The 26,501-nt window shown below is 38.1% G+C and overlaps 1 protein-coding gene across 2 annotated transcripts; it reads left to right on the top strand.

Annotated features, from left to right (window-relative positions):
• The first annotated feature begins 8,913 nt into the window (after positions 1-8,913).
• LOC110788369 (uncharacterized) lies at positions 8,914-10,669 on the top strand. Of its 2 annotated transcripts, none has more exons than XM_021993001.2 (2): positions 8,914-9,122; positions 9,719-10,669. In XM_021993001.2, exons 1-2 carry the CDS (start codon positions 9,070-9,072, stop codon positions 10,491-10,493), a joined length of 828 nt encoding a protein of 275 aa, XP_021848693.1. In that variant the 5' UTR covers positions 8,914-9,069; the 3' UTR covers positions 10,494-10,669. The 2 variants fall into 2 exon arrangements, with proteins under 2 accessions (XP_021848693.1, XP_021848694.1); XM_021993002.2 differs by having other exon boundaries at positions 8,920-9,122; positions 9,808-10,669.
• Positions 10,670-26,501: the final 15,832 nt, after the last annotated feature.

Genomic DNA, 26,501 nt, shown 5'->3' with positions numbered 1-26,501 from the left:
ACTGAACTGAACTAAACTGAACTGAAAGCTCCTGAACTGAACTGAACTGAACTGAATGCTCCTGAACTGAACTGAACTGGACTTAACTTAACAGAATATATTACCGAAATAAATAATAAACAATAAATAATAAATAATAAATAATAAATACTCCCTCCGTTTCTTTTTGTTGTATCCGTTTCCATTTTAAGCGTTTCATATTGTTGTATCCATTTAGAATCTATTCTATTTTTGGACATACATTTTATCCTAAAATACTCTTACATTTCTATCTAATTACCAAAATACCTAAAGATTCTACCCATATTCCCACCTAATTTTCCCCACCCATAATATTTAATTCTTTTCTCTTCCCCATATACCCACTCTCTCACCTTCTTTATCACTCATCATTATCACTCTTCTCTCTTACCTTATTTCTTTCTTATTTTCTTACTCCTTTATTTATTAGAATCTCTTACACCCAATCATTTCTCTTACACCCAATCATTACACTTATACCCATACAAACCAAAATTCCAATTTTCTTAAAAACCACACCAGATTCCAAATGGATACATAAAAAAGAAATGGAATAATTAATAATTAATAATAATTAATAATAAAAAAAAATGTTAAATAATAACTAAATAATCGTAAAAACTTAATTGGTCCTATGTGTATCATACACATATCTCTCTTTTGTGAAATAACATTCAAATGCTAATGACTTAGATTTGAAATTATTCAATGATAGACCAAGGCGAAACTTAGTACATACTGGGTATTAAGATCTATTTACAAAGATCTTATAATATTGTTTTAGATTAAGTAATGGCATTTACTAAATCAAACACAAAGACTCCATTGGAGATATTCGACCCATATGAATAAATCTAAGTAATAGATGTTTAAACTATGTATAAGCATTTACTAAGTTAAACATCAAAGAGTCTAAATGAGGTTCTTAACCTATATTATATGTCAAAGAATTTAGCTGGATTTAGTATCTACTGAAACTAGATGAGCTTAAGTTACATGAATAGAATTCAATTGGGAATTATTCTGCAAAAGAATTTATCATGTATGATATAATATAAGGATCGCCAAAAACGTATGGTATGACTTTAGACATGACGAACATATACCAATTGATCTAAGTGAAGATCAACTAGATTGATATCAAGAAAAACTCATGGTACTTGAAAAGGTGCATAGGAATAGTTCTTGATTCAAGGAAATAAAGATAAGCTTAATATTGGTTCTACACGCATAAACACTGGCAAAGGATCAAGCAAGATCCCTTTGGAGTTAACCATTGGCAAGAACGAGCTATATGCATCGTGTTTTGAAATGGCAACATGGATTGGAGACCATGAGTTGTTGCATGGGAAATTAAATATTAATTTCTATGTTCTAAGATACAGCTGGAAAGTCTTCCACATATCCATAAACTGCTTGGATAAGCAAATCCAAACAAAAGCATCATTAGCAACCTATACAGTTGAAGTAAAACTACTTATTGCCTAAGAAGCAATGAAACAGAGTTGTTTACGTAAAGAGTTCTTCACTGAACTTGGGTAGATCACATGTCTGTTGACTTAATGGTTCTTCATTGCAAAATGCGTAGAACCACTATTTAAGTAAGAAAGACTAGATCACATAATAAACAAACTCAAAAGATCTTATCATCCTATCTCGAAAGACATTCGTTGAAAGGGATATTAAGATTGGCAAAGCATGATAACTAAACCTATGCAACAAGTGAGAAGCAACACTCACATTGTAGCACTGGAAATTAAGCATGGCTTTGAAATCCATGAACTGTTTTAAAGATGGGTTAGAGGCCCATGGTTGTAAATCATTGGGGTTGAACATTTATCATATATGAAATGTATTTTCATATTCCATTTAATCTTGGTTTAATATTAAATGATGAGTCCCTTCAATTTGACGATATATACAAGATAGACTGTCAGGACCAGTCATGTGACTAAGAAATGTCTATCAAGTGAACTTGAATGTCAAAAGTTGAAAATGGTCCCTGGTCGGAGTTTTCGATAAAGATGGACGCATAGAAAACACTAGACGATTAGAATGCAAGATGACTAGTAGTTCTGTTTCTTGAACTATGTGGACATGACAATGTCGCAATCATTTGCATAGATACTTACTTTGGGAAGACTAGTATCGGACAGACCTATGAAACTTTACTGTAAGAGATGAAAATCTGTCATAAGTAAATTTCTTTAAAATTATTAGACACTAATCCTTAATACCTGAGTGATTTGAGATTACTTGTTTGAGAACTGGTTACTTTGACGTTGTCAACCGTCGCACCGTAAAAGGAGGCTATAACGGCAACGCTCGGGTAATAACTTATCAAACGAAGTCTAATCTCAAGATCGCAAGATTGGGATTGTCCTCCCATAAATCGGGATGAGATGCTGAAAGTTGTACAAGGCCACTCGGAGAGATAGAAACTGTAAAATGCATGGCCGTGCTCAGATGAATCATAGGCTATGATTATCTGTTTATTTGATCAGTTGAACTCTGAAACCGAGACATACCTTTGGACATAATAAGGATGACAACTCTTACCTTATGTTCATGAGCAAGCATCAAGCGACAAAGGAATTAGGCAATGCACACTTGTCCCTAAGGAAAAGTGGGAGACTGAAGGAAATAATGCCCTTGGTCCAAGTATGCATTAAATGTTAAGTCTAATAAATGCGGTTCAATATTAATTAATTATGCAAGTTAATAATTCAGTGAGATCAAGTGAACTGTATGCCTAGCTAGAAGCCGCTTCAGTTCAAGTGGAATTAATAATATTAATCCACAGCTTACTCTTGACTGAACCCGTAGGGTCACACAAATAGTACGTGAACGGATCAAGTATTTAAGTGAATTAAATACTCCATTTATGAATATTCAGAATCGACGGATCTCGGTTCCAGTGGGAGCTGAAATCGTCAAAAGGCAAATTATGAATACTCCGGATACGATGATATTGCCGGAAACGAAAATATGGATCGTATCGGAAATATAAATATTGTCAAATTCTTAGATGTTGCCGGAAACGGAAACATGGTACGTATCGGAAATGGAAATATTGCAGGAATCGGAAATATTGCCGGAATCGGAAATATTATCGGAATCGGAAATGAATTCCGGAATCGGAAATATTAAATATTTGTTCGAAACGGAAATTAATTCCGGAATCGGAAATATTAAATATTGTTCGAATCGGAAATGAATTCCGGAATCGGAAAATTAATCGAAAACGCGACGTACGAAATAAACATCGGACGAGCTTGCTAGACGCAAGGCCCAGCACGAAGCTAGGCCCACGCCTAGCGAAGCCCGCGCACAGCAGGCGAGCCAACAGCCTGCCAAGGCAAGCAAGGCCCAGCCAAGCAACGAAGCAAGGCCAGCCCCAGTATGCGGCAAGGCCAGCAAGCTGGCGCGCCCTTCGTGGGCTGCGTACCAGCTGCTGGGCCGAGCCAGTCCACCGCGCGCGCGGGCAGGCCCCCTCGTGGGTTTTTCGTGCGTGTTGGTGTGTTCGTGAATGTTATGAATCCTTAAGCGTTTAGGATTTATCCGATTATACTATTTTCCTGAAACTACTAGAATTAGTGGTTGAGTTAAACACTAAATTTAATAGATTTAATTTGAATCTAATTCTAATAGAATTAGATAAGTTGAATCCTAGTAGGTTTCTAGTTCCGATAATCCCACCCTATAAATAGGTGATGGCAATCACAATTTATAATACATCAATTCAAGTATTCATATGGTTTTAAGTTAAAAACTAAAGTTAATAATTTGACACAAATTATAATCGAATAAACATAATACCTTAGGCTAAATTCTAGTTAACTGAATCTAAGGCGGATCCGAACGTGTTGTGGACTATCTACGGAGGGACTACACTTGGAGTCCTAAACTTGTTCTTGTTCGGTTCAAGAGCAGCTAGGGAGGGCACGCTACAAATGTATGCATCCTAAATTATGCAAATTGTTATATATGTGGCAATTAATTTGGATTCCTAGTTTTATGGTTTTTCCGCATGATATATATATATATATATATATATATATATATATATATATATATATATATATATATATATATATATATATATATATATATATATATATATATATATGTTTTATATTTGTCATAACCTAACATATACAACACAATCTTAAGTAAGACATTTTATTCAAGTTTACCTAACTTTTACTACATCAAGCCTGACTTTTAATACAAAAATGCAAACTTTAACTTTTTTTACTCAAAACGGCATAACTTTAACATTTGAGGTTCCCCTCAAGTTAATAGTTAGCAATATCAATTTATAAAAGTTAGTTCAGGTCTATTAAAAATTAAGAAAAGCTCGTTATCAGTTTAACTAACTTTTGGTAATAACATTATAACTTTTACATAGAAAACTACAACTTTAAGAATAAATCCTGGAATTTTACCTGATTGATGGCATTGTTCATTGTTGCATCCTGATCTGTAAAGATTGATATTGGACATCCCCCCCCCCCCCTTTACTTTTTGAAAGTTTGTAGAAGCCACACAAACGACTCAATCTTTTCATCTCATATGAATGCACAGCCAAACATGCAATTGTTACAGTGGTTGTTTACTCCAACTATTGGAGCACAAATTAGGTTATACTTGTTTGTTCTATAGGTTGTGTCAAAAACCACTATATCTCCGAAAATTCCATAGTCTTCCACATCATAGAGTCCCTCCAAAATAAACTCCTCAATTTGCCATTTTCATCTAATATAAATCTAAAAAAGAAGTTTGGGTTACCTTCAAGCTCTAAATACAGTATGTCAGTTACTGCTTGTGCATCACCTCCTTCTATTTGCTTCATTTTTAACCTTGTGCAATAATTTAGATGGTCTTTCTCCTAGTGCCCTAATTTTTTTCACCTCCAGCTTCAATTGTCATGTAGTTAAAAGAAGTCATGGATGACAGACCTGTCAGTTGTGCATAAAAGAATGTAAATAAAATAAAAGTTTAAGCAAAATGTTTTATTTAACTTTACTCAACTTTTACTGCTTCAAACGTGACTTTTAGTACAACAAGGCTAACTCTAACTATTTTTCTTTTAAAGTTGTAGTTTTGTATGTCAAAATTATGGAAAATGTTCTAAAGTTAAGACAAAATTCCTCATCTCAAACCTGACTTTAATTGTTAATAACTTAACTTTAACAGATAAAAGTCTAACTTTTACATTTTTACCTTTCTTCAGCTAATGCCTGACATGCAATTTGTTTTATTCCACACCTTGTAGTTTTCTGTGTGAAAGTTGTAGTTATGTAGGTTAAAGTTAAGAAAATTATTGTAAAAGTTAAAGACAGTCTCTCGTCATCTCAAACCTAACATTTATTTTTAATATCTTAACTTTAACTGCTAAAAGTATGACTTTTACATTTCTAACTTTTTTCAGCTTGGAAGGTGATTGCAATAACACAAGCATGAGTATCAAAACAATAACTTTTACACAGAATAACATTTTTACTACTAAAATTGTAAGTTTAACTATCAAAATGTAACTTTTACCAGATTTTTGCATACTTTCAATTGCCTCCCCCTTCTCTTCTGTTATTTGCCTTTCAGATCTATGCAAGTAGTGCCATTGACTTACGGTTAAGTCATAGTTGTGAATTATCATGTGATTAACAACCGGCCTCATACCTTCATAATTCATTTTCACCCTCAAGCATGCCCTACATCTAGTTCTTGTGATTGAAACTTGCCTTGGTTTTCTCTATTTTTGGGGCACAATAGGAACAACTGTTTCCACTTTTCCCCTTTTGTTCTTTCCATTGTTTGTTGCTCCTACTGCTGAACAAAGAAATGTCTTTTCAAGCACGATTCTTGTCCCAACTTTGAATCTCGTGTTTCCTTTCCTTATGGAAAATCCAATTGCACTAGCATGTTTTTCGTAGATACCTAGAACTTCCTCCACTGTTTCTCCAGTGTAACCCATCAACGTTCCAACAACATCATGAACCAGTTCTGTTATTGCAATTATTAAAAATCAGCAGAAATTTTAATCATAAAACCCTAACTTTTACGCATAAAACTATAACTTTTACTAAAACAAGGCTAACTTTTACTAAAACAAGACTAACTTTTACGCATAAAACTATACTCCCTCCGTCCCTTAATACTCGCACCGGTTTGACCGGTGCGGAGTTTAAGGGATATTTGAATTGACTTATTAATTTAATGGGTGTTAGTTGATAATGGGGTATTTTTTAATATAGTTAGTGGGAAATGTGTAAGAGGTGGAGAGTGGGGTGTGAATTTTTAAATGATGTTTTGTAGGGAATATGGATGTAGGTGGGGTTAGTAAGTAAGTGTGAGAAATAATATAATATTGGTATAAGTTTCCATTTATAGAAGCGATGCAAGTATTAAGGGACGGCCCGAAAAGTAAAGTGGTGCAAGTATTAAGGGACGGAGGGAGTAACTTTTACTAAAACAAGGCTAACTTTTACTAAAACAAGGCTAACTTTTACGCATAAAAACCCTACTTTTACGCATAAAACCATAACTGTAAATTCTTTAATAATACCATGTTAAACATCTAAGCAAATATTCTATGTAACTTTAAATGTCACATACTTAACTTTTACTCTGAAATCTTCAACTTTAACTTTGACATCTGTAACTTTTTCAAACACATAGTGTACACCAATATTACAGCCAAACCAACACATATCCATAATTTTTACATGAATGACTGTAACTTTTACTTTCATAATTATAACTTTGACTTCGAACGTATAATTTACTTTCCAACGCATAATTTTTATGCTTTGCAACAACATAATGATTTATTTAACTATGATGTTGCATATAATAACTTTTACACTATTAAACCTAACTACACCATATGTTTATTCTAACTTTTTCACTAATAAATCACAATTACATAAGCTAAAATTAAAACACCTTCAGATTCAGAAATAGTTTGTTGTTCTTCAGCTTCGATTTCATTATTTGACTCTTCTTCTTCACGTTCCTCTGCCAAAGCATTGTTTTCCATACAACTGTTGAGAACGTCCTCCATTGTTGCATCTTGATTATCAGGTTCAACCGGAACTTGAATGCTTTGCGTTGATTGAATAACACTTCGAATTGGGTTTTCCATCTTAAATTTGATCAAGAATTCAATCGGAGATCCGCGTTTTCGATCTCTCTCGTCTTCTTATTTAGTTTCGATCTATTGTTTTCGTCGTTTCTCTCTTTTCACTATTTTCGCTTTTTATTTTTTTCTCTCTCCTCTGATTTTGCGTGAATTTGCATGAATTTCTTTGAGGAATGTTTGAGTCAGCGACCCTTTATTTTTTTCGCATGTGTAAACCTATTGGTGCACATTAATATTAACGTACATCTGTTGCACGCAAAACCGATTGAAAAACCTGATATTGATTGGGTCGATTAACGTGTGATAGACCCTATTTAAATAGTGGTCTCCTTCTTACGAAATAAGTAAAAAAAAAACGGTTTTTTCATGAAATGCCCCTGAGGTTTAACGAAATGCACCAAATACACCCGCGTGTTTCAAATTACATATTATACCCCTATTTAAACTTATTGTGCACCAAATACCCTTCTTACTGACGGAAGTCTAACGACATTAGTCATTAGTGCTAATTAACTTACTTAACCCCCCTAATTAAACTAATTAAACCTAATCGAACATGATTATTTATGGAAATTAGAATGACATTGAAGCTGATAGCTCTATCCTTTGATCCTCTCTCATTTCCCAGGAGAGGCGGCCGCACAACCACTGTGAATCTGTGATAGCTCTATCCACCACCAAGCCCACAGACACACCACCATTGAAGCTGCACCACCGCCATCACAAAAGTCCGCACCGGCTCCACCGTCAAAGTGCACAGCACCACCTCCATCATCAAATTCCCGCACCGTCGGCCTCCACCCTCAAAGCGCACACCGCCTCCACCACTACAACTCCTTCTCTCTCTCCCAAGTCCGAATGAAATCCCACATCCACCACCAAAACCACCATCGACTACCCCAATAACGAGAATTACTCTATCCTCTCCATTCCCCCATCCTTGCTCTCCTCTCATCCTCTTCTCTCTCCTCTTCAATTCGCAACTCAAACCCCCAAATTTTAGATTAAATTCATGCAACCCCAACTCCATTGAAGAAGCAACTAAGCTCTCGCGATGAAGATGCTTTTTAGAAACCCAACTCCATTGAAGAAGCAACGAAGCTCTGGATTAAATTCATATTTTCAAACCCAAAATTTTCCTCTTTTCCTCTCCGCTTCCCTGATTTTCGAACCCAGAAGTTACATTAATTGGATCAAAACATAAAGAAATCAATTCTGAATTTAGGATTTGGCAAATCAAATTGGGAATTTTAGCACGAATTGTGGAGCTAATTGATGAGATAATTGATTGAAGTAGAAGCATTATTGCTCGATTAATTTTATCACAAGTTTGATTTAAATTGGGCAAATTTTGAACCCAGATTTTCGAGAAGTTTGATTGAATTTTGAGTGAGTTTTTTTTTTTTGGTTGCTAAATCTTTAGGTTTGTTATGTATTAATCAGGTTTATTTGGAGGTTAATTGTTAATAATTAGGATAAATAGGTAAATTAGCACTAATGACTGACGGCGTTAGACTTCCGTTAGTAAGAAGGGTATTTGGTGCACAATAAGTTTAAATAGGGGTATAATATGTAATTTGAAACACGCGGGTGTATTTGGTGCATTTCGTTAAACCTCAAGGGCATTTCATGAAAAAACCGAAAAAAAAAATTAAAGTTGTCGGCCAATCCACGGAGGAAAAAGAAAAATAAACCAGAATTACAAAAAGATGGGCTAATGCCTAAATACCTAATAGCCTGCCTATACTCCGTATAAACATCATAGGTGAATTCTGGGCCGTACCAAACTTAAAGATATTTGGGAAACGAAAGCGCCAACCTTCGGCTACAATTTAGGGTTTCCTCTCTCTAAGATTCTCTCTCTCCTGTTTGGTTGGTTGACTCAGGAATCGTTTGCGAAAGCGATGTACGGATCCGGCTACGGTTCAAGTTACGGGTCTGGCTATGGCTCCAGAGGGTATGTCCTCAATTATCCCTTTCTTCGCTTAGTCTTCTTTAATCTTATCATGATTTTATAATTTAGGCTTTTGTTTATCCGAATATGATTGATTATGTTTCACAAATTTGTAAATTGTTGTGCGCACATATGTTATTCGTGAAATTCATGAACTTAAATTCAATTATATAATGCTAATTGTCTTGATTTTGTGTTGATTGATTTCTTTTTTGCCCTTTCTGCGAATTTCAGTTTGTTCTAATTACTTTTCGATCCAAGAACTTATGGTTGATATTAAAACGGATTTTATTTTGTGATTTTTTTTGCAATTATTTGGTTTCTTTGTGAAAACCCTAATGTTGTGAAAATGTTTTTGGCCTTTTTTCAAATGATATTTTGTTGATTGGCATTGCTGTTTTAGTCATTATATATTATATACTTCGTATTATGAATAGGGTTTATGCGAGGGTAGATTTATTTATTCATTTTAAATGCTTTTATTAAATTCTACATGGGATTGAGACTCTAGGTATTACTCCTAGGAAATTCTGGGTTGGGTTTGGTTATATTAACAGTAAACAGTGGGGGATTTTTTTTTCTTTGTTGGGTTTGAAAAGGGCAATGTTGGGAAGCGGGGGGGTTTCGGACGGGTACGAGGTCGGCTCAAAGAGACAAAGAATGATGGAATCAAATCCCTACTTCGCAGTGGGAAGCGGTCAAGCAGGATTCCAGCCTTACAACTATGGAAGCAACTTTCAGCCTTCTGGTTTTCCAGTGGTTCGCCTCAGAGGTCTCCCTTTTGACTGCACTGATATTGACATACTTAAGTTCTTTGCCGGACTGGACATTGTGGATGTGCTATTGGTTGACAAGAGTGGGCGATTCTCGGGGGAGGCATTTGTGGTGCTTGCTTCAGCTGTGCAAGCTGACCTAGCCTTGAACAGAGACCGACAAAACATGGGCCGTAGATATGTGGAAGTTTTCCGGTGTAAGAAACAAGACTATTACAATGCTGTTGCTGGAAAAGTAAAGTATGAAGGAATGTATGACAATGACCGTCCAACCTCTCCTCCAGGTCGATCTAGGAGGTCTGTAGACAAGGATCAATTAGAGTACACTGAGATCCTAAGAATGCGTGGTCTCCCTTACTCTGTTACCAAGGCTGACATACTGAAATTCTTTGGAGATTTTAATGTGGCAGAGGATAAAGTACATATAGCAAGCCGAGCAGATGGAAAGGCTACTGGTGAGGCATATGTTGAATTTTCATCTTCTGATGAGGCTAAGAGTGCCATGTGCAAGGATAAGATGACTGTTGGTTCACGATATGTAGAGCTGTTTCCCGCTACACCAGAAGAAGCTAGGCGGGCTGAATCAAGATCAAGGCAATGAGGAGAATAATGTAGCTAACTGTTTCAGTTCTGTTGTTTTCAGTTGCTAGATTGAGTTTACTGTTTTTGTTTGCTGTTATTACATATAGAATTGTACTTGGCCAGTTTGTTAGAATAGACTTAAAATTGTCACCTACTTTAGGTTTTCCGCTTCATAATACAAGGGTTTAAATTTGAGGATTTGTGCATGCAGTTTATGGTTTGTTTTTCTTGTTAATTTTTCTGGTGGTGTCTAGCTCGAAGCTTAGACTGCAGCTGCAATTATACTTGTGTATTTTGTACAAGCAAAGGTACATGGGTAACTGTCTTTTGTCATGGCTATTATTCATCGTTGTATAGGTATTTGGGTATTTAGTAACATGAAAGAATGATGATGCTTATTCTGGTACTCCGTATTCATGTATGGTTGTTGGTTGTGCCATACATGTATCATTGGCTAAAAATTACAGAAATTATGAAGTTAACAATTCTTAGTATATATTAATTTCATAGTTCATACTTCTATTTGGAGTTCATGTTATAACTAGAACATTTCATAGCCTAGTTAGTTAAGCTCCAGTTGGAAATAACAACCACTGATACTGTGGGCTATCTTTGCTCTGAGTTTCATAATAGACATTGATGGTCATGGCGATGTAGAGATTGAGCCCTAGCGATTCCACAATTTTTGATTTTGCGTTGGAGTAGAGTATTTGTGCGCTCAATTGTTCATGACATGCATATATTAACTAATTTATTTGCTAGTATCTGAGGATGGAGAATGATGATACTTATTAAGTTACTCAGCTTGATTGTGTTGAAGATAATTATCCCTGCATCCCTTACAGATTGCATGTAACTATGTAAGTCCTCTTTTAAAAGAGGGAATAACGATTACACCCCTTTGGAAATGACAAATTAACAATCCAATTTTTCACTTTATTTTTTGCACACGGCTACTGACTAGTGAAGTAGTGAGACCGCACAACTTTGGTCTGCATAAATTACACTTTACAAACTTCCAAATTGCACTTTACCTTTATGACTTTTCAAACTACTCCCTTTGTAAACGTTCTTTACAATTCCTTTTATGTTACTTCCTCCATTCTTTATTAAATGACACAATTGTACTTTTGGCACTATTCATATAATATACTTTGACCATCAATTGTGATTTATACTTAACAAAAAATATAGTCATGTGGGGTCTTGTTATAATCGTCTCATCCTATAGATTTATAATATCAAACTTTTATAATTTTTAACCATTGATAATAAAAGGTATTAATGGTTGAAATATTGCATTGGCAAACGTGACAAAAAAATTGTGTCATTTAATAAAGAATGGAGAAAGTATTATATAAATGTTTTAATATTCTATCAAAATTTGTGTTCAATGATTATTTTAACCAATTAAATTCATTGGGTCATTTAATCTCTCACTTTTTTCTATTGGGACATTAATTTTTTTTTCTCATTTTTCAATATCAGAATTTTGATAAAAGTGAAAACATTATAAAATAAACATAATTTTTCTTGTTTAAATAAAAAACAGAGGAATCTCAATGCACATTAATTAATCGTTAATAAACGTGCAAAAGGCCAAACGTAAAGAACAAAAAGAGACGGAGGGAATAATTTTTTTCGTATAAACTTATACTACTCCGTAATACTACCTTCCTTCCTTAATACTCGCACCGCTTTCCTTTTCGGGTCGTCCCTTAATACCGCACCGCTTCTATAAATGAATTTTTTTTACCTATATTAGATTATTTATCACACTTACCTACTAACTCACCTACTCCGTACAAACAAATTATTTAAAAATTCGCATCCCCCACTCACCACTCCCAACCCCTTACACATTTTCCACTAACTATATTAAAAAAAATACCCCACTATCAACTAACACTCATTAAATTAATAAGTCAATTCAAGTGTTTTAAATATTAAAAGGCGTTTTTAGTGATCTGTGTGCCCCGTATATCTCTCTAATCACTAGAACATTGCTATGTCATTTCTTTAGCAAAGAATATGTACCGCATATAACACATATGTTAAAAATATTATCAATAAGATTGGGACATGGATCTGTCACCTGTTAGCCAATTTTGAGATACAATCATTATTGTACATAAATACATATAACTTGAAACATCTAAACATATACTCCCTCTGTCCCTTAATACTCGACCTGTTTTGACCGGACACGTTTGCCAATGCACAACTTTGACCACCAATTTCTTTAACTACATATTATAAAAACTTATAGAAATATTAATATTTTGAAAATATATATTAAGATGAAACCAACAATATATAATATATTAACATTTATTTTTATATACTATAAATAAAATAGGGTCAAAATGAATTATGTAAATAGTACAAAAAATCAAAATAGATCGAGTATTAAAGGACGGAGGAGTAATACAAAAATATAAACTAACATTTTACATAATAAATACTACAATATATAATGTTCAAAGTAGTAATTAGGGGAAACGTCCGGACCAAACATTAGTTTATGAGGGTAGAGTAGTACAATTATGCAATATGTGTCTTGCCACACAAATTATTATTCCGTGTGAAATACTCCCCTTCGTAATCATCAGCAACTTGTGCGCACCCACTTGTATGCTCTAGGTTGGCCATCGACTCTTTTTTCTTAAACTTTATTTCATTATCTATCAAAGTAGACTGCTCACAAGGGAAAAAAACAATACTCTAGCAATTTCACATGGCTAAATTATACAAGTACACAATATCAAAGTACTCCGTATCGTACAATACATGAAGTGTGTCAAATATTGGGCAATCTCGTATCATTCTCATTAATAACATACGTATATATAGTACAACTCAGTTACCTAAACCCTAGGTACACATTAGGTAACTCACCATAGTTAGGACTCTACAGAATATTCACAGAATAATATCTAATATCTTAACATATCTTAACATCCCCCCTCAAGGTGGAGCATGTAGATCTCGAATGCCCATCTTGTTCAAAAAAAACTCAAATTGCGCCTTCCCCAACGCTTTGGTGAAGATATCTGCTAACTGAACCTTCGTCGACACGTACGACGGACTGATGATCCCTTCCTTGATTGCATCTCGAATGAAATGACAATCTGACTCGATGTGTTTTGTCCTTTCATGGAACACCGGATTCTGTGCAATATGCAACGCAGACTGACTGTCGCAATACATCCTCATGCCTTGGTCGTGTGTCACCCCCAAGTCGCGTAGTAGTTGTTTCAACCACTTCAACTCACACGTCAGAGCTGCCATCGACCGATATTCTGCCTCAGCAGACGACCGAGAAACAGTATGCTGTTTCTTGGTCTTCCAAGAAACTGGCGACATACCAAGTGACACAAACCATCCAGTCACCGACCGACGCGTCATTGGACACCCTGCCCAATCCGAGTCGCACCACCCCTCCAACTGCAACGCACTGTCCGACCGAAGTAGTATACCTTGACCCGGACACTTCTTCAAATATCTCACTACTCGCAAAGCTGCTTCCCAATGTGCCTCCTTTGGTGCTTGCATAAATTGAGATAGGACATGTACAGAGTAGGCAACGTCTGGTCGCGTGACAGCCAAATAAACCAGACGTCCGATCAGACGCCTATACTGCTCACCGTCCGACAGGTCTGGCCCGTCTGCCAATGCCAACCTATGATTCTGTTCCATGGGAAAGTCCACAGGCTTTGCTCCCAACAATCCGGCCTCTGAGATGATGTCGAGGGCATATTTTCTCTGACATACATAGAACCCTTGACTACTTCGTGCCACCTCTAACCCAAGGAAGTACTTCAGAGCCCCGAGGTCTTTCATTTTAAAACACTCCTTCAAGTATGCCTTAAAACTCTCAAGCGCAAACTTGTTATTGCCCGCGATAATCATGTCGTCCACATAAATGAGCACACTCAGCTGCAACGTACCTTTAGACAGAGTAAAGAGCGAATAATCGGACAGCGACTGTCGAAATCCATAGTGCGTCAATGCCGTCGACAACTTCTGGAACCAACATCTAGGTGCTTGTTTCAACCCATACAACGACTTTCTCATTCGACACACTTTGTCAGAGTGATTCTTCTGGAATCCAGGAGGAATCTTCATATAGATCTCTTCCTCCAAGTCACCGTGCAAGAACGCATTGTGGACGTCCATCTGATGCACGTCCCACTGTTTGACAGCTGCGACAGCTAGGAAAGTTCGAACTGTCGCCATCTTCGTGAAGGAAATAATGCCCTTGGTCCAAGTATGCATTCTATGTTAAGTCTAATAAATGCGGTTCAGTATTAATTAACAAGTTAATAATTCAGTGAGATCAAGTGAGCTGAATGCCTAGCTAGAGGCCGCTTCAGTTCAAGTGGAATTAATGATATTAATCCACAGCTTACTCTTGACTGAACCCGTAGGGTCACACAAATAGTACGTAAACGGATCAAGTATTTAATGGCATTAAATACTCCATCTATGAATATTCGGAACCGACGGATCTTGGTTTCAGTGGGAGCTAAGATCGTCACAGGCAAGAAATGAATACTCCGGAAACGATGATATTGCCGGAAACGGAAATATGGATCGTATCGGAAATATGAATATTATCCAAGTCGTAGATGTTGCCGGAAACGGAAACATGGTACGAATCGGAAAATATTATTGGAAATGGAAATATTACCAGAATCGGAAATATTGCCGAAAACGGAAATATTGTCAGAATCGGAAATATTGCCGGAATCGGAAAATAATTCCGGAAACGGAAATATTAAATATTTGTTCGAAACGGAAATTAATTCCGGAATCGGAAATATTAAATATTGTTCGTATCGGAAATAGATTCCGGAAATGGAAATTTAATCGGAAGCGTATCGTACGAATTAGCATCGGACGAGGCTTGCCGGACGAAGGCCCAGCACGAAGCCGGGGCCATCGCCCAGCAAGCATGCGCGCCACAAAGCCCAGCCAAGGCAGCGGCCAGGCCTACCGCAAGGCAGGCCCAGCGCGCGCCAAGAAGCCACGGCTGCGTGGGCCGTGCTGCGCGGGCTGCTGCTCGCACGCATGGGCAGCCCTTGTGGCTGCCGTGTGTGTGTGAGTTTGTGCTCATGCATGATTCCTGAATCTGCAAGAGTCAGTGTATGATTAAATGTCTATTCCTAATTGGATAAATTAATTAAATAGAATTCATGGAGGATTCTAATTCCAATTAATTCGCATCCTACTAGGATTACGATTCCTTTTCCATAACTCTATAAATAAAGGCCTAGGGGTCATAATTTATACACAAGTTTCAAAGTATTCAAAAGTGAGTTTTTTTGAGAGAAAATTAAAACACATCTTGCTCATAAAAGTGCCGAATTTTCTAGTACCTTAAGGGCGGTTCTAGTTGGTCAATCTTAAGGCGGATCCGGACGTGCTGTGGACTATCTACGGAGGGACGACACTTGGAGTCCTAAAGACTTGTTCTTGTTCGGTTCGGGCGCAGCTAGGGAGGGCACGCAACAAAGAGTATGCATCTAAATTATGCTATATGATTATGTGTAAATAATATGTTTCCTGGGTTAATGGTTGTTTCCGCATGATCTATGTAAATGTCATATGTATCATAACCTAACAGTGGTATCACGAGCCCCTTATTATTTTCATAATCTAAATTGCATGAACATGGTTAAATATTACAAATTTGCAAAATTAAAAGGGGTGATTAATTTTCGTAATTGTTAATTAATTGCAAATTGCGTTTATTTAATTATATGTACGCAGTTTTTCGGCAGTTTCTTCATTACTCATCCGAATTGAGTGATTTTTGTGTCAATTCCGCATGTAAAAGGCATTCTAAAATTTTGACAAAAATAGTATTTTTCTGCCGAACCCAGAATTCTCAAATTCGAAGCCTAACTATGACTTTTCGAAGGTTTTAGTTTTTCGAATGCAAAATTTCGTAAATTTAAGATGTTAAATTAAATATTTGCGATTCCTGTTGATAAATCTTGAATTTTTGATTGACCTACTGCATATGTTTAACAAGTTTGAATGCCTAGTCTTGTTAATTATGCAATCTAATTTGTTATTATGATTAATTTGTTGAAAATTAGAATAATTTAGAATTAATTTGATTTTCATAATTAATTGTAATTTAATTAGAAACCTATGATTAAAAACCACCATAAAAATTGTAAATTTACGATAAATTTTAAATTTTTATGACCTAGACTTGAATCCATAACAATCGGAAATCAATTGGATAATAAATTTTCGATTTTTCGCCCTAAAATTATGAAATTAATAATATTTATTAATTTGTCATTAATTTTAAATATAAATTTTAAATTTTTATGCGATTCGTTCAAATAACTTGCACGCACGAAGCAATGGACGCTTCGTGTTACCCTTAAGGGGTGTTGTATAATGCGGGCATGCGACGACGAGCAAGGGAGCTCGTCGCCCGTGCGGCACGAATGCAATGAGCAAGGGCGTAGTGCACGAGCACAAGGCAGCAGCCCTGCCTTGTGTCGTGTGCCACGAGCAATGAACGAATGGGCATGGGCGAAGGGCGAGCCAAGGCAGTCGCGTGTGGGCAGCAAGCGAGCTGCGCCACAACGCGCGCTGCCTCGCACAAGTGCGCGCAGCCTCGCGCGCAGCGAGCGCAAGCTCGCGTGCCACGAGCGCTGCGCCCAGCACTGCTCGCGCGCGCAGCGCGCGATGTCGCTCGCCCAGCGAGCGATGTCGCGCACCAGCGAGCGATGGCTCGCGCCAGCGAGCGATGGCTCGCGCGCGCAGCGCGCGATGTCGCTCGCCCAGCGAGCGATGTCGCGCCCCAGCGAGCGATGGCTCACGCGCACAGCGAGCGAGCCAGCGCGCCCAGCGAGCGATCTCGCGCGCGCACTGCGAGCGATAGCTCGCGTGCGATGGGGCGCTGTGCGGAGGCTTGCGATGAGACAGCAGCAGCTATGCGACGAGCGCATGGGCTGCGCGCACATGGCCAGCAATGGCTGTGTGCGTACGGCCCATGGGCGTGCAACGCATAGGGTGTTTGCGTTACGATTAGATCGTTTTGAATGTTTAATTTGAAAATTTCAGTTCACGTAATTTTAATTAATTTTAAAATTAATAATTTGAATTAATTTCTTGGATTTTAATTTTGAATATTATAATTATAATAAATGGAATTTATTCTAATTATTTTACTAAAATTAAAAATCATGAATTAATTTAAATGCGACTGAAATTAAATTAAATTTTTGGATTCAATTATAAATTTATATGAGCTTTAAATTTTAATTAAATTTGTATGTTTCCGGTTGGACTAGAAATACATTTTTATGTTTAAAATTAGTAAAGCATATGAATTTATTGGTTTGAGTGGGAGCGCTTTTTAGTCATAAACTCTTGATTAGGTCTACAAATCCTTAAGGTTAAAACAACTCGATTAGAATTAATAAGGACTGAATAATTGGTAGATTATTGGTGCCCTTGATTAATTGCTGCAAATGTTTACGTGATGCATAATGTGTTTTACTAACCAGCTATGTGGGCCATTCATGATAATGAATGGGTGAATGGTATATATTGTATATGTACTGTTTTGCAGGTTATGAAGTGACTAGTATGGCCCAAATAGGATAGAAAATATGGTCTGCGTACCATTAATTTGAATGTAATTGGTCTAAAGCACCAAAGTTATTTTTCGATTCAAATATGGTCTGCGTACCATCAAATAGTTGTAATTAGTTATAGCTTATCCTATTTGAAGAAAATGGTGCCTCCCACGGAGATTTTCAAGACGGACTTTGAAGTCAAAGCTTCAAGATGAAGTCGGGCCATACTAGATCACAAATATCTTATGCATGTTTTAAGTTATTTATTGCTTTAAATATGTCTTAAAATGCATGAGATCAAAAGCTTGATTATGTTGCATGATTAAGGATTTTAGTTCACTTAAAATCTAACCAACATAGTAAGAGCCTTAAGTTCCAAACTTAAAAATTGAGTTAAAAGGTGCCATGCCAAAATATACACTTGCTTGGATATCCTTTACATCAATCTAGTAATAGTTTTCGCTCAGCGAGGTGTTACTTATTGGTCCTAAAGGGGCAAGGTACACAAATAATTGTGAGTACATGTTAGTTTTGGTGAAACTCAACGATATAAGTAAGGAGTCCTTTTATGTCGTGGCAAATTCGATAGGTTTACCTAATAAGTTCTTAGACGTACCTATCAACCAAGAATAGTTTCTAGACTATTAGCAAAAGGCTTTTGCTTACCTAAGATGTTCTAGGATTAAGTCGACAAACTGTGCTTAGTTCTTCAATGATTTTAGGATCTTGGAATCATTTTATTCACACCTGCCGGAACACATAACTTGAATAAAATGCTTAATAAACATTGAATTATGCATGTATGCTAGAATTTAAGTTTATTAAGAGAAACTGTGAATGGTTATTTATTTGTTTATTCTTTTCAATTGTAGTTTTTAATATGGCAAACAACAATTCATTCAACATTCGATCAATTCTCGAAAAGGAGAAGTTGAACGGGAAAAACTTCCTTGACTGGCAAAGGAACTTGCAAATAGTTTTTATGCAGGAAGAAAAGGAGTATGTCCTAGATGAGGCGATGCCCGAAGCTCCAGGCGACGGGATCACTCAGGCAGCCCTCAATCGTTGGATTGATGCCAACAAGGATGTGAAATGTCTAATGCTCGCCACCATGAGTGCAGATCTGCAGAAAACGTTCATCAACTCAGATGCTTTCACAATCATCAGTGAGTTGAAGAACATGTTCCAAGATCTGGCTCGAGTCGAAAGATTCGAGACTCATAGGCAAATTCTTGATACCAAGCTTAAGAAAGGCGAGCCCGTAAGTCCACATGTTCTCAAAATGATTGGACTCATTGAGAATAAGAGTCGGCTGGATCAGCAATTTTCTCAGGAAATGGCTATAGACACCATCCTCCATTCTCTTCATAGCGGGTATGATCAGTTCAAACTGAACTACAGTATGAATAGTCTGGACAAAACGCTCACTGAGCTTCACGGTATGCTGAAGACCGCTGAAAAGACGCTCAAAAGTGATAAGCAGGATGTGCTTATGGTGCGTGGGGGCAAGTTCAAGAAATCTGGAAAGAAGAGGAATGCTAAGAAAGGTGGCAACAAGGCCAGCCCAACTAAGCAAACTGGCGCCAAATCTGCAAAGAGGAAGGTCAGTCAACCCACTTCTGAATCCGAATGCTTCTACTGCAAGAAGAAGGGGCATTGGAAGAGAGATTGCTTGAAGCTAAAGGAAGATCAGAAGAACGGAACAGTCGTTCCATCTTCAGGTATTTTCGTTATAGACTGTATACTTGCTAATTCAACTTCTTGGGTATTAGATACAGGTTGTGGCTCACACTTATGTTCCAATCCACAGGGACTAAGAAGAAGTAGAAAGTTAAGCAAGGGAGAAGTCGACCTACGAGTGGGAAATGGAGCACGGATTGCTGCATTAGCCGTAGGAACTTACTATTTGTCGTTGCCCTCCGGGCTAGTTTTGGAACTGGAAGAATGTTTCCATGTTCCAAGTCTTACTAAAAACATCATTTCAGTTTCTTGCTTAGATGCTAAGGGATTTTCCTTTATAATAAAAGACAATAGTTGTTCGTTTTATTTTAAAGAGATGTTTTATGGATCTGCTAGATTAGTCAATGGACTTTATTTATTAGATCACGACAAACAAGTATATAACATAAATACCAAAAGGGCCAAAAAGGATGATTCAGATCTCACCTATCTGTGGCATTGTCGATTAGGCCATATAAACTTGAAACGCTTAGAAAGACTTCAAAGGGAAGGAATTCTAGAACCATTTGACTTAGAGGATTATGGTAAATGCGAATCATGTTTACTTGGCAAAATGACAAAGCAACCTTTCTCTAAAGTTGGAGAAAGAGCAAATGAACTATTGGGTTTAATCCATACAGATGTATGTGGACCAATGAGTACAAATGCTAGAGGTGGTTTCAGCTACTTTATCACTTTCACTGATGACTTCAGTAGGTATGGTTATGTCTACCTAATGAAGCATAAGTCTGAATCCTTTGACAAATTCAAGGAATTTCAGAGTGAAGTAGAGAATCAATTAGGCAAGAAGATTAAGGCACTACGGTCTGATAGAGGCGGTGAATATCTGAGCTATGAATTTGATGACCATCTGAAAGAATGTGGAATTCTATCAGAATTGACTCCTCCTGGAACACCACAATGGAACGGTGTGTCAGAACGGAGGAACAGAACCTTGCTAGACATGGTCAGGTCAATGATGGGTCAGGCCGAACTTCCATTAGAATTTTGGGGACATGCACTAAATACAGCTGCACTCACTATAAATAGAGCTCCGTCTAAAGCTGTCGAAAAGACTCCATACGAATTATGGTTTGGAAAACCTCCAAATGTGTCTTTTCTTAAGATTTGGGGATGTGAAGTATACGTCAAACGATTAATTTCAGACAAACTTCATCCAAAATCTGACAAATGTATCCTTGTGGGCTATCCAAAGGAAACAAAGGGGTATTACTTCTACAATACATCTGAGAACAAAGTGTTTGTTGCTCGAGATGGTGTCTTTTTGGAGAAGGATCACATTTCCAAAATGACAAGTGGGAGAAAAGTAGACCTCGAAAAAATTCGAGTCGAACAACAAACTCTAGAGAATGCTCAAGATGACATTCAGGATGAAACTCAGAGATCTTTAGAAGAATCTGGTGAGAATCATGGTCAATCTAGAAATGTTACCCCGCGTAGATCGCAAAGATATAGATCTCAACCGGAAAGGTACTTAGGTATTTTGACGAACGAGAGCTATGACGTTCTATTACTTGAAAGTGATGAACCTGCGACTTACAAGCAAGCTATGACGAGCCCTAGCTCCAAGCAATGGCAAGAAGCCATGCAATCTGAATTAGACTCCATGTCTGAAAACCAAGTATGGGATTTGGTCGATTTGCCAGATGGCTACCAAGCCATTGGAAGCAAATGGGTTTTCAAACTGAAAAAGGACAAGGATGGGAAACTTGAAGTTTTCAAAGCTAGATTGGTTGCAAAAGGTTACAGGCAAGTCCACGGTGTGGATTACGATGAAACCTTTTCACCAGTTGCAATGCTGAAGTCTATTCGAATAATGTTAGCAATCGCTGCATATTACGATTACGAAATATGGCAGATGGATGTCAAAACTGCTTTCTTAAACGGCGTTTTAACAGAAACTGTGTTTATGACACAGCCTGAAGGTTTTGAGGATCCAAAGAATGCTAAAAAGGTATGCAAGCTAAAGAAGTCAATCTACGGATTGAAGCAGGCATCCAGGAGCTGGAATATACGTTTTGATGAAGCAGTCAGTGACTTTGGTTTCATCAAGAACGCGGACGAATCTTGTGTATACAAGAAGGTCAGTGGGAGCAAAATTGCTTTCCTAGTATTATATGTCGACGACATATTGCTTATCGGAAATGACATTCCTATGTTGAACTCTGTCAAGATTTGGCTTGGGAAATGTTTTTCGATGAAGGATCTAGGAGAAGCACAGTACATATTGGGCATCAAGATTTACAGAGATAGATCTAAAAAGATGATTGGACTTAGTCAAAGCACTTATATCAATAAGGTGCTTGATAGGTTCAAGATGGCGGACTCCAAGCGAGGCTACCTACCCATGTCTCATGGAATAACTCTAAGCAAGACTCAGTGCCCAAAAACACTTGATGAGCGTAGACGAATGAATGGGATTCCATATGCATCATTGATTGGTTCAATAATGTATGCTATGATATGTACACGCCCGGATGTTGCGTACGCACTTAGTGCTACGAGCAGATACCAGTCAGACCCAGGAGAGGCGCATTGGACTGCTGCCAAGAACATTCTGAAGTACCTGAAAAGGCACAAAGATGACTTCCTGGTCTATGGTGGAGATGATGAATTAATTGTTAAAGGCTATACGGACGCAAGTTTCCAAACCGACAAAGATGATTTCAGATCACAGTCTGGGTTTGTCTTCTGCCTCAACGGAGGAGCAGTAAGCTGGAAAAGTGCTAAGCAAAGCACCATTGCGGATTCTACAACTGAAGCGGAGTACATTGCTGCACATGAAGCAGCAAAGGAAGCTATATGGCTAAGGAAGTTCATAGGAGAACTTGGTGTAGTCCCCTCCATTAAAGGACCAATAGCCCTGTATTGTGATAATAACGGAGCTATTGCACAGGCAAAAGAGCCTAGACACCACCAGAGAGTCAAGCATGTACTTCGTAGATTTCACCTTCTACGAGAGTTCGTTGAAAGAAAAGAAGTCGAGATAAGCAAAATTGGAACTGATGACAACATATCAGATCCATTAACTAAACCTCTGCCGCAAGCGAAGCACAACTCGCACACTGCAGCTATGGGAATCAAGCATATTGGAGAATGGCTTTGATGTCTCTGTTTAATCATTCACAATAAATGAAAGAAATTCATTTTTCCATTTAATTTGTGGTTTATTAAATGATGAGTCCCTTCAACTTGACGATATATTCAAGATAGACTGTCAGGACCAGTCCTGTGACTAAGAAATGTCTATCAAGTGAACTTGAATGTCAAAGGTTGAAAATGGTCCCTAATCGGAGTTTTCTATAAAATTGGACGCATAGAAAACGTTAGACGATTAGAATGCAAGATGACTAGTAGTTCTGTTTCTTGAACTATGTGGACATGGCAATGTCATAATCATTTGCATAGATACTTACTTTGGGAAGACTAGTATCGGACAAGACCTATGAAACTTTACTGTAAGAGATGAAAGTCTGTCATAAGTAAATTTCATTAAATTATTAGACACTAAATCCTCAATACCTGAGTGATTTGAGATTACTTGTTTGAGAACTGGTTGCTTTGACGTTGACCAACCGTCGCACCGTAAAAGGAGGCTATAAAGGCAACGCTCAGGTAATCACCTATCAAACGAAGTTTAATCTCAAGATCGCAAGATTGGGATTGTCCTCCCATAAATCGGGATGAGATGCTTAAAAGTTGTACAAGGCCACTCGGAGAGCTAGAAACTGTGAAATGCATGGCCGTGCTCGGATGAATCATAGGCTATGATTATCTGTTTATTTGATCAGTTGAACTCTGAAACCGAGGAACACCTCTGGACATAATAAGGATGACAACTCCTACCTTATGTTCAAGAGCAAGCATCGAGCGACAAAGGAATTAGGAAATGCACACTTGTCCCTAAGGACAAGTGGGAGACTGAAGGAAATAATGCCCTTGGTCCAAGTATGCATTCTATGTTAAGTCTAATAAATGCGGTTCAGTATTAATTAACAAGTTAATAATTCAGTGAGATCAAGTGAGCTGAATGCCTAGCTAGAGGCCGCTTCAGTTCAAGTGGAATTAATGATATTAATCCACAGCTTACTCTTGACTGAACCCGTAGGGTCACACAAATAGTACGTAAACGGATCAAGTATTTAATGGCATTAAATACTCCATCTATGAATATTCGGAACCGACGGATCTTGGTTTCAGTGGGAGCTAAGATCGTCACAGGCAAGAAATGAATACTCCGGAAACGATGATATTGCCGGAAACGGAAATATGGATCGTATCGGAAATATGAATATTATCCAAGTCGTAGATGTTGCCGGAAACGGAAACATGGTACGAATCGGAAAATATTATTGGAAATGGAAATATTACCAGAATCGGAAATATTGCCGAAAACGGAAATATTGTCAGAATCGGAAATATTGCCGGAATCGGAAAATAATTCCGGAAACGGAAATATTAAATATTTGTTCGAAACGGAAATTAATTCCGGAATCGGAAATATTAAATATTGTTCGTATCGGAAATAGATTCCGGAAATGGAAATTTAATCGGAAGCGTATCGTACGAATTAGCATCGGACGAGGCTTGCCGGACGAAGGCCCAGCACGAAGCCGGGGCCATCGCCCAGCAAGCATGCGCGCCACAAAGCCCAGCCAAGGCAGCGGCCAGGCCTACCGCAAGGCAGGCCCAGCGCGCGCCAAGAGGCCACGGCTGCGTGGGCCGTGCTGCGCGGGCTGCTGCTCGCACGCATGGGCAGCCCTTGTGGCTGCCGTGTGTGTGTGAGTTTGTGCTCATGCATGATTCCTGAATCTGCAAGAGTCAGTGTATGATTAAATGTCTATTCCTAATTGGATAAATTAATTAAATAGAATTCATGGAGGATTCTAATTCCAATTAATTCGCATCCTACTAGGATTACGATTCCTTTTCCATAACTCTATAAATAAAGGCCTAGGGGTCATAATTTATACACAAGTTTCAAAGTATTCAAAAGTGAGTTTTTTTGAGAGAAAATTAAAACACATCTTGCTCATAAAAGTGCCGAATTTTCTAGTACCTTAAGGGCGGTTCTAGTTGGTCAATCTTAAGGCGGATCCGGACGTGCTGTGGACTATCTACGGAGGGACGACACTTGGAGTCCTAAAGACTTGTTCTTGTTCGGTTCGGGCGCAGCTAGGGAGGGCACGCAACAAAGAGTATGCATCTAAATTATGCTATATGATTATGTGTAAATAATATGTTTCCTGGGTTAATGGTTGTTTCCGCATGATCTATGTAAATGTCATATGTATCATAACCTAACACTTCGCGACGGGAGCAAATGTCTCATTATAATCCAACCCTTCCTCCTGATGATTCCCTAAACATACCAATCGAGCCTTCAGTCTCAACAAATTCCCATCCTCATCACGCTTCTCAGTATACACCCATTTACTCCCCAGTGCTTTCTTCCCTTCCGGTAAATTTTCCAACGTCCATGTCCCCTGTTCCTCCAACGCGTCGATTTCAGCAGCCATTGCCTGACGCCACCCCTCATGCTGCATCGCTTGTTTAAAACTCTTAGGAACTTGCCCTTCTTGCAATGCTGCTATATAATGCCTGTGCTTTGACGAAAAACGCTCATAATTAACAAAATATGTGATAGGATAAGGAGTACCTGAGAGTGATGACGCCGTAGGTGTTTTGTCGGAAGTACTATATTTTTCCCGTATTGTATGTATCACACGGTCTTTCAGCTTTGTCGACGGAAACTTCACACGCTTCCCCCTTCCTAACTCCGTATCCTCCACACACTGCCTTGTCTCACTCTCGTCACTACCCGTCGTCTCCTCTACACCTGTCTGTGAGGAGACGACGTCTGAATCCACTCGACTAGGTGTTTCATGTTGTTGTTCCTCCCTCACAGGCGACGACACTCCCCTGTCGTCACCACTGGTCAATGACACCCCCTCATCAGCTCCCGGAAGCGACAACACTCCCTCAGTATCACCTGTAGGCGGCGACACCCCAGCAGTATCACCTGCAGGCGACGACACGGTCTCAGGACCCGTAGTCCCACTCTCATCCAAACTCCAATGGTCAAGCCCCCCATGACCATCATGCACCGGTGGAAACACATTCGATTCATCTACAAAAGGAAACGTCCCTTCATGAAACTTGACATCCCGTGAGACGAAGAACTCATGTGTCTCTAGATCATAAAGTTGCCATCCCTTCCTGCCAAACGGATAACCCAAAAACACACATCGGCGACTCCGAGACTCAAACTTATCCCCTTTACACCGGAGATTATATGCATAACACAGACACCCAAACACGCGGATAGGCACATACGATGGTGGTTTACCAAACAACATCTCATAAGGTGTTTTATTGTCAAGGATCGGGGTAGGTGTATGGTTTATCATGTAACAGGCGGCCAAAATACATTCCCCCCAAAATTTTATTGGAAGATTTCCTTGAAAACGTAACGCCCTCCCAACATTCAAAATATGTTGGTGTTTTCTCTCGACTCTCCCATTTTGTTGAGGCGTCCCAACACACGACGACTCAAACAGAATCCCATGTTGACGAAAATAATTTTGTAAGCAATTGAATTCAGTACCATTATCACTGCGTACTACTCGAAGGGATCTATTAAACTGACACTTAATCATGGCAACAAAATTAAGAAA

The sequence above is a fragment of the Spinacia oleracea genome, chromosome 3 (assembly GCF_020520425.1).
Source record: "Spinacia oleracea cultivar Varoflay chromosome 3, BTI_SOV_V1, whole genome shotgun sequence".
In the NCBI taxonomy this organism is placed as follows: Eukaryota; Viridiplantae; Streptophyta; class Magnoliopsida; order Caryophyllales; family Amaranthaceae; genus Spinacia; species Spinacia oleracea.
The sequence above is the reverse complement of the archived record's forward strand: the minus strand, read 5'-3'. Positions and strand labels throughout refer to the sequence as shown.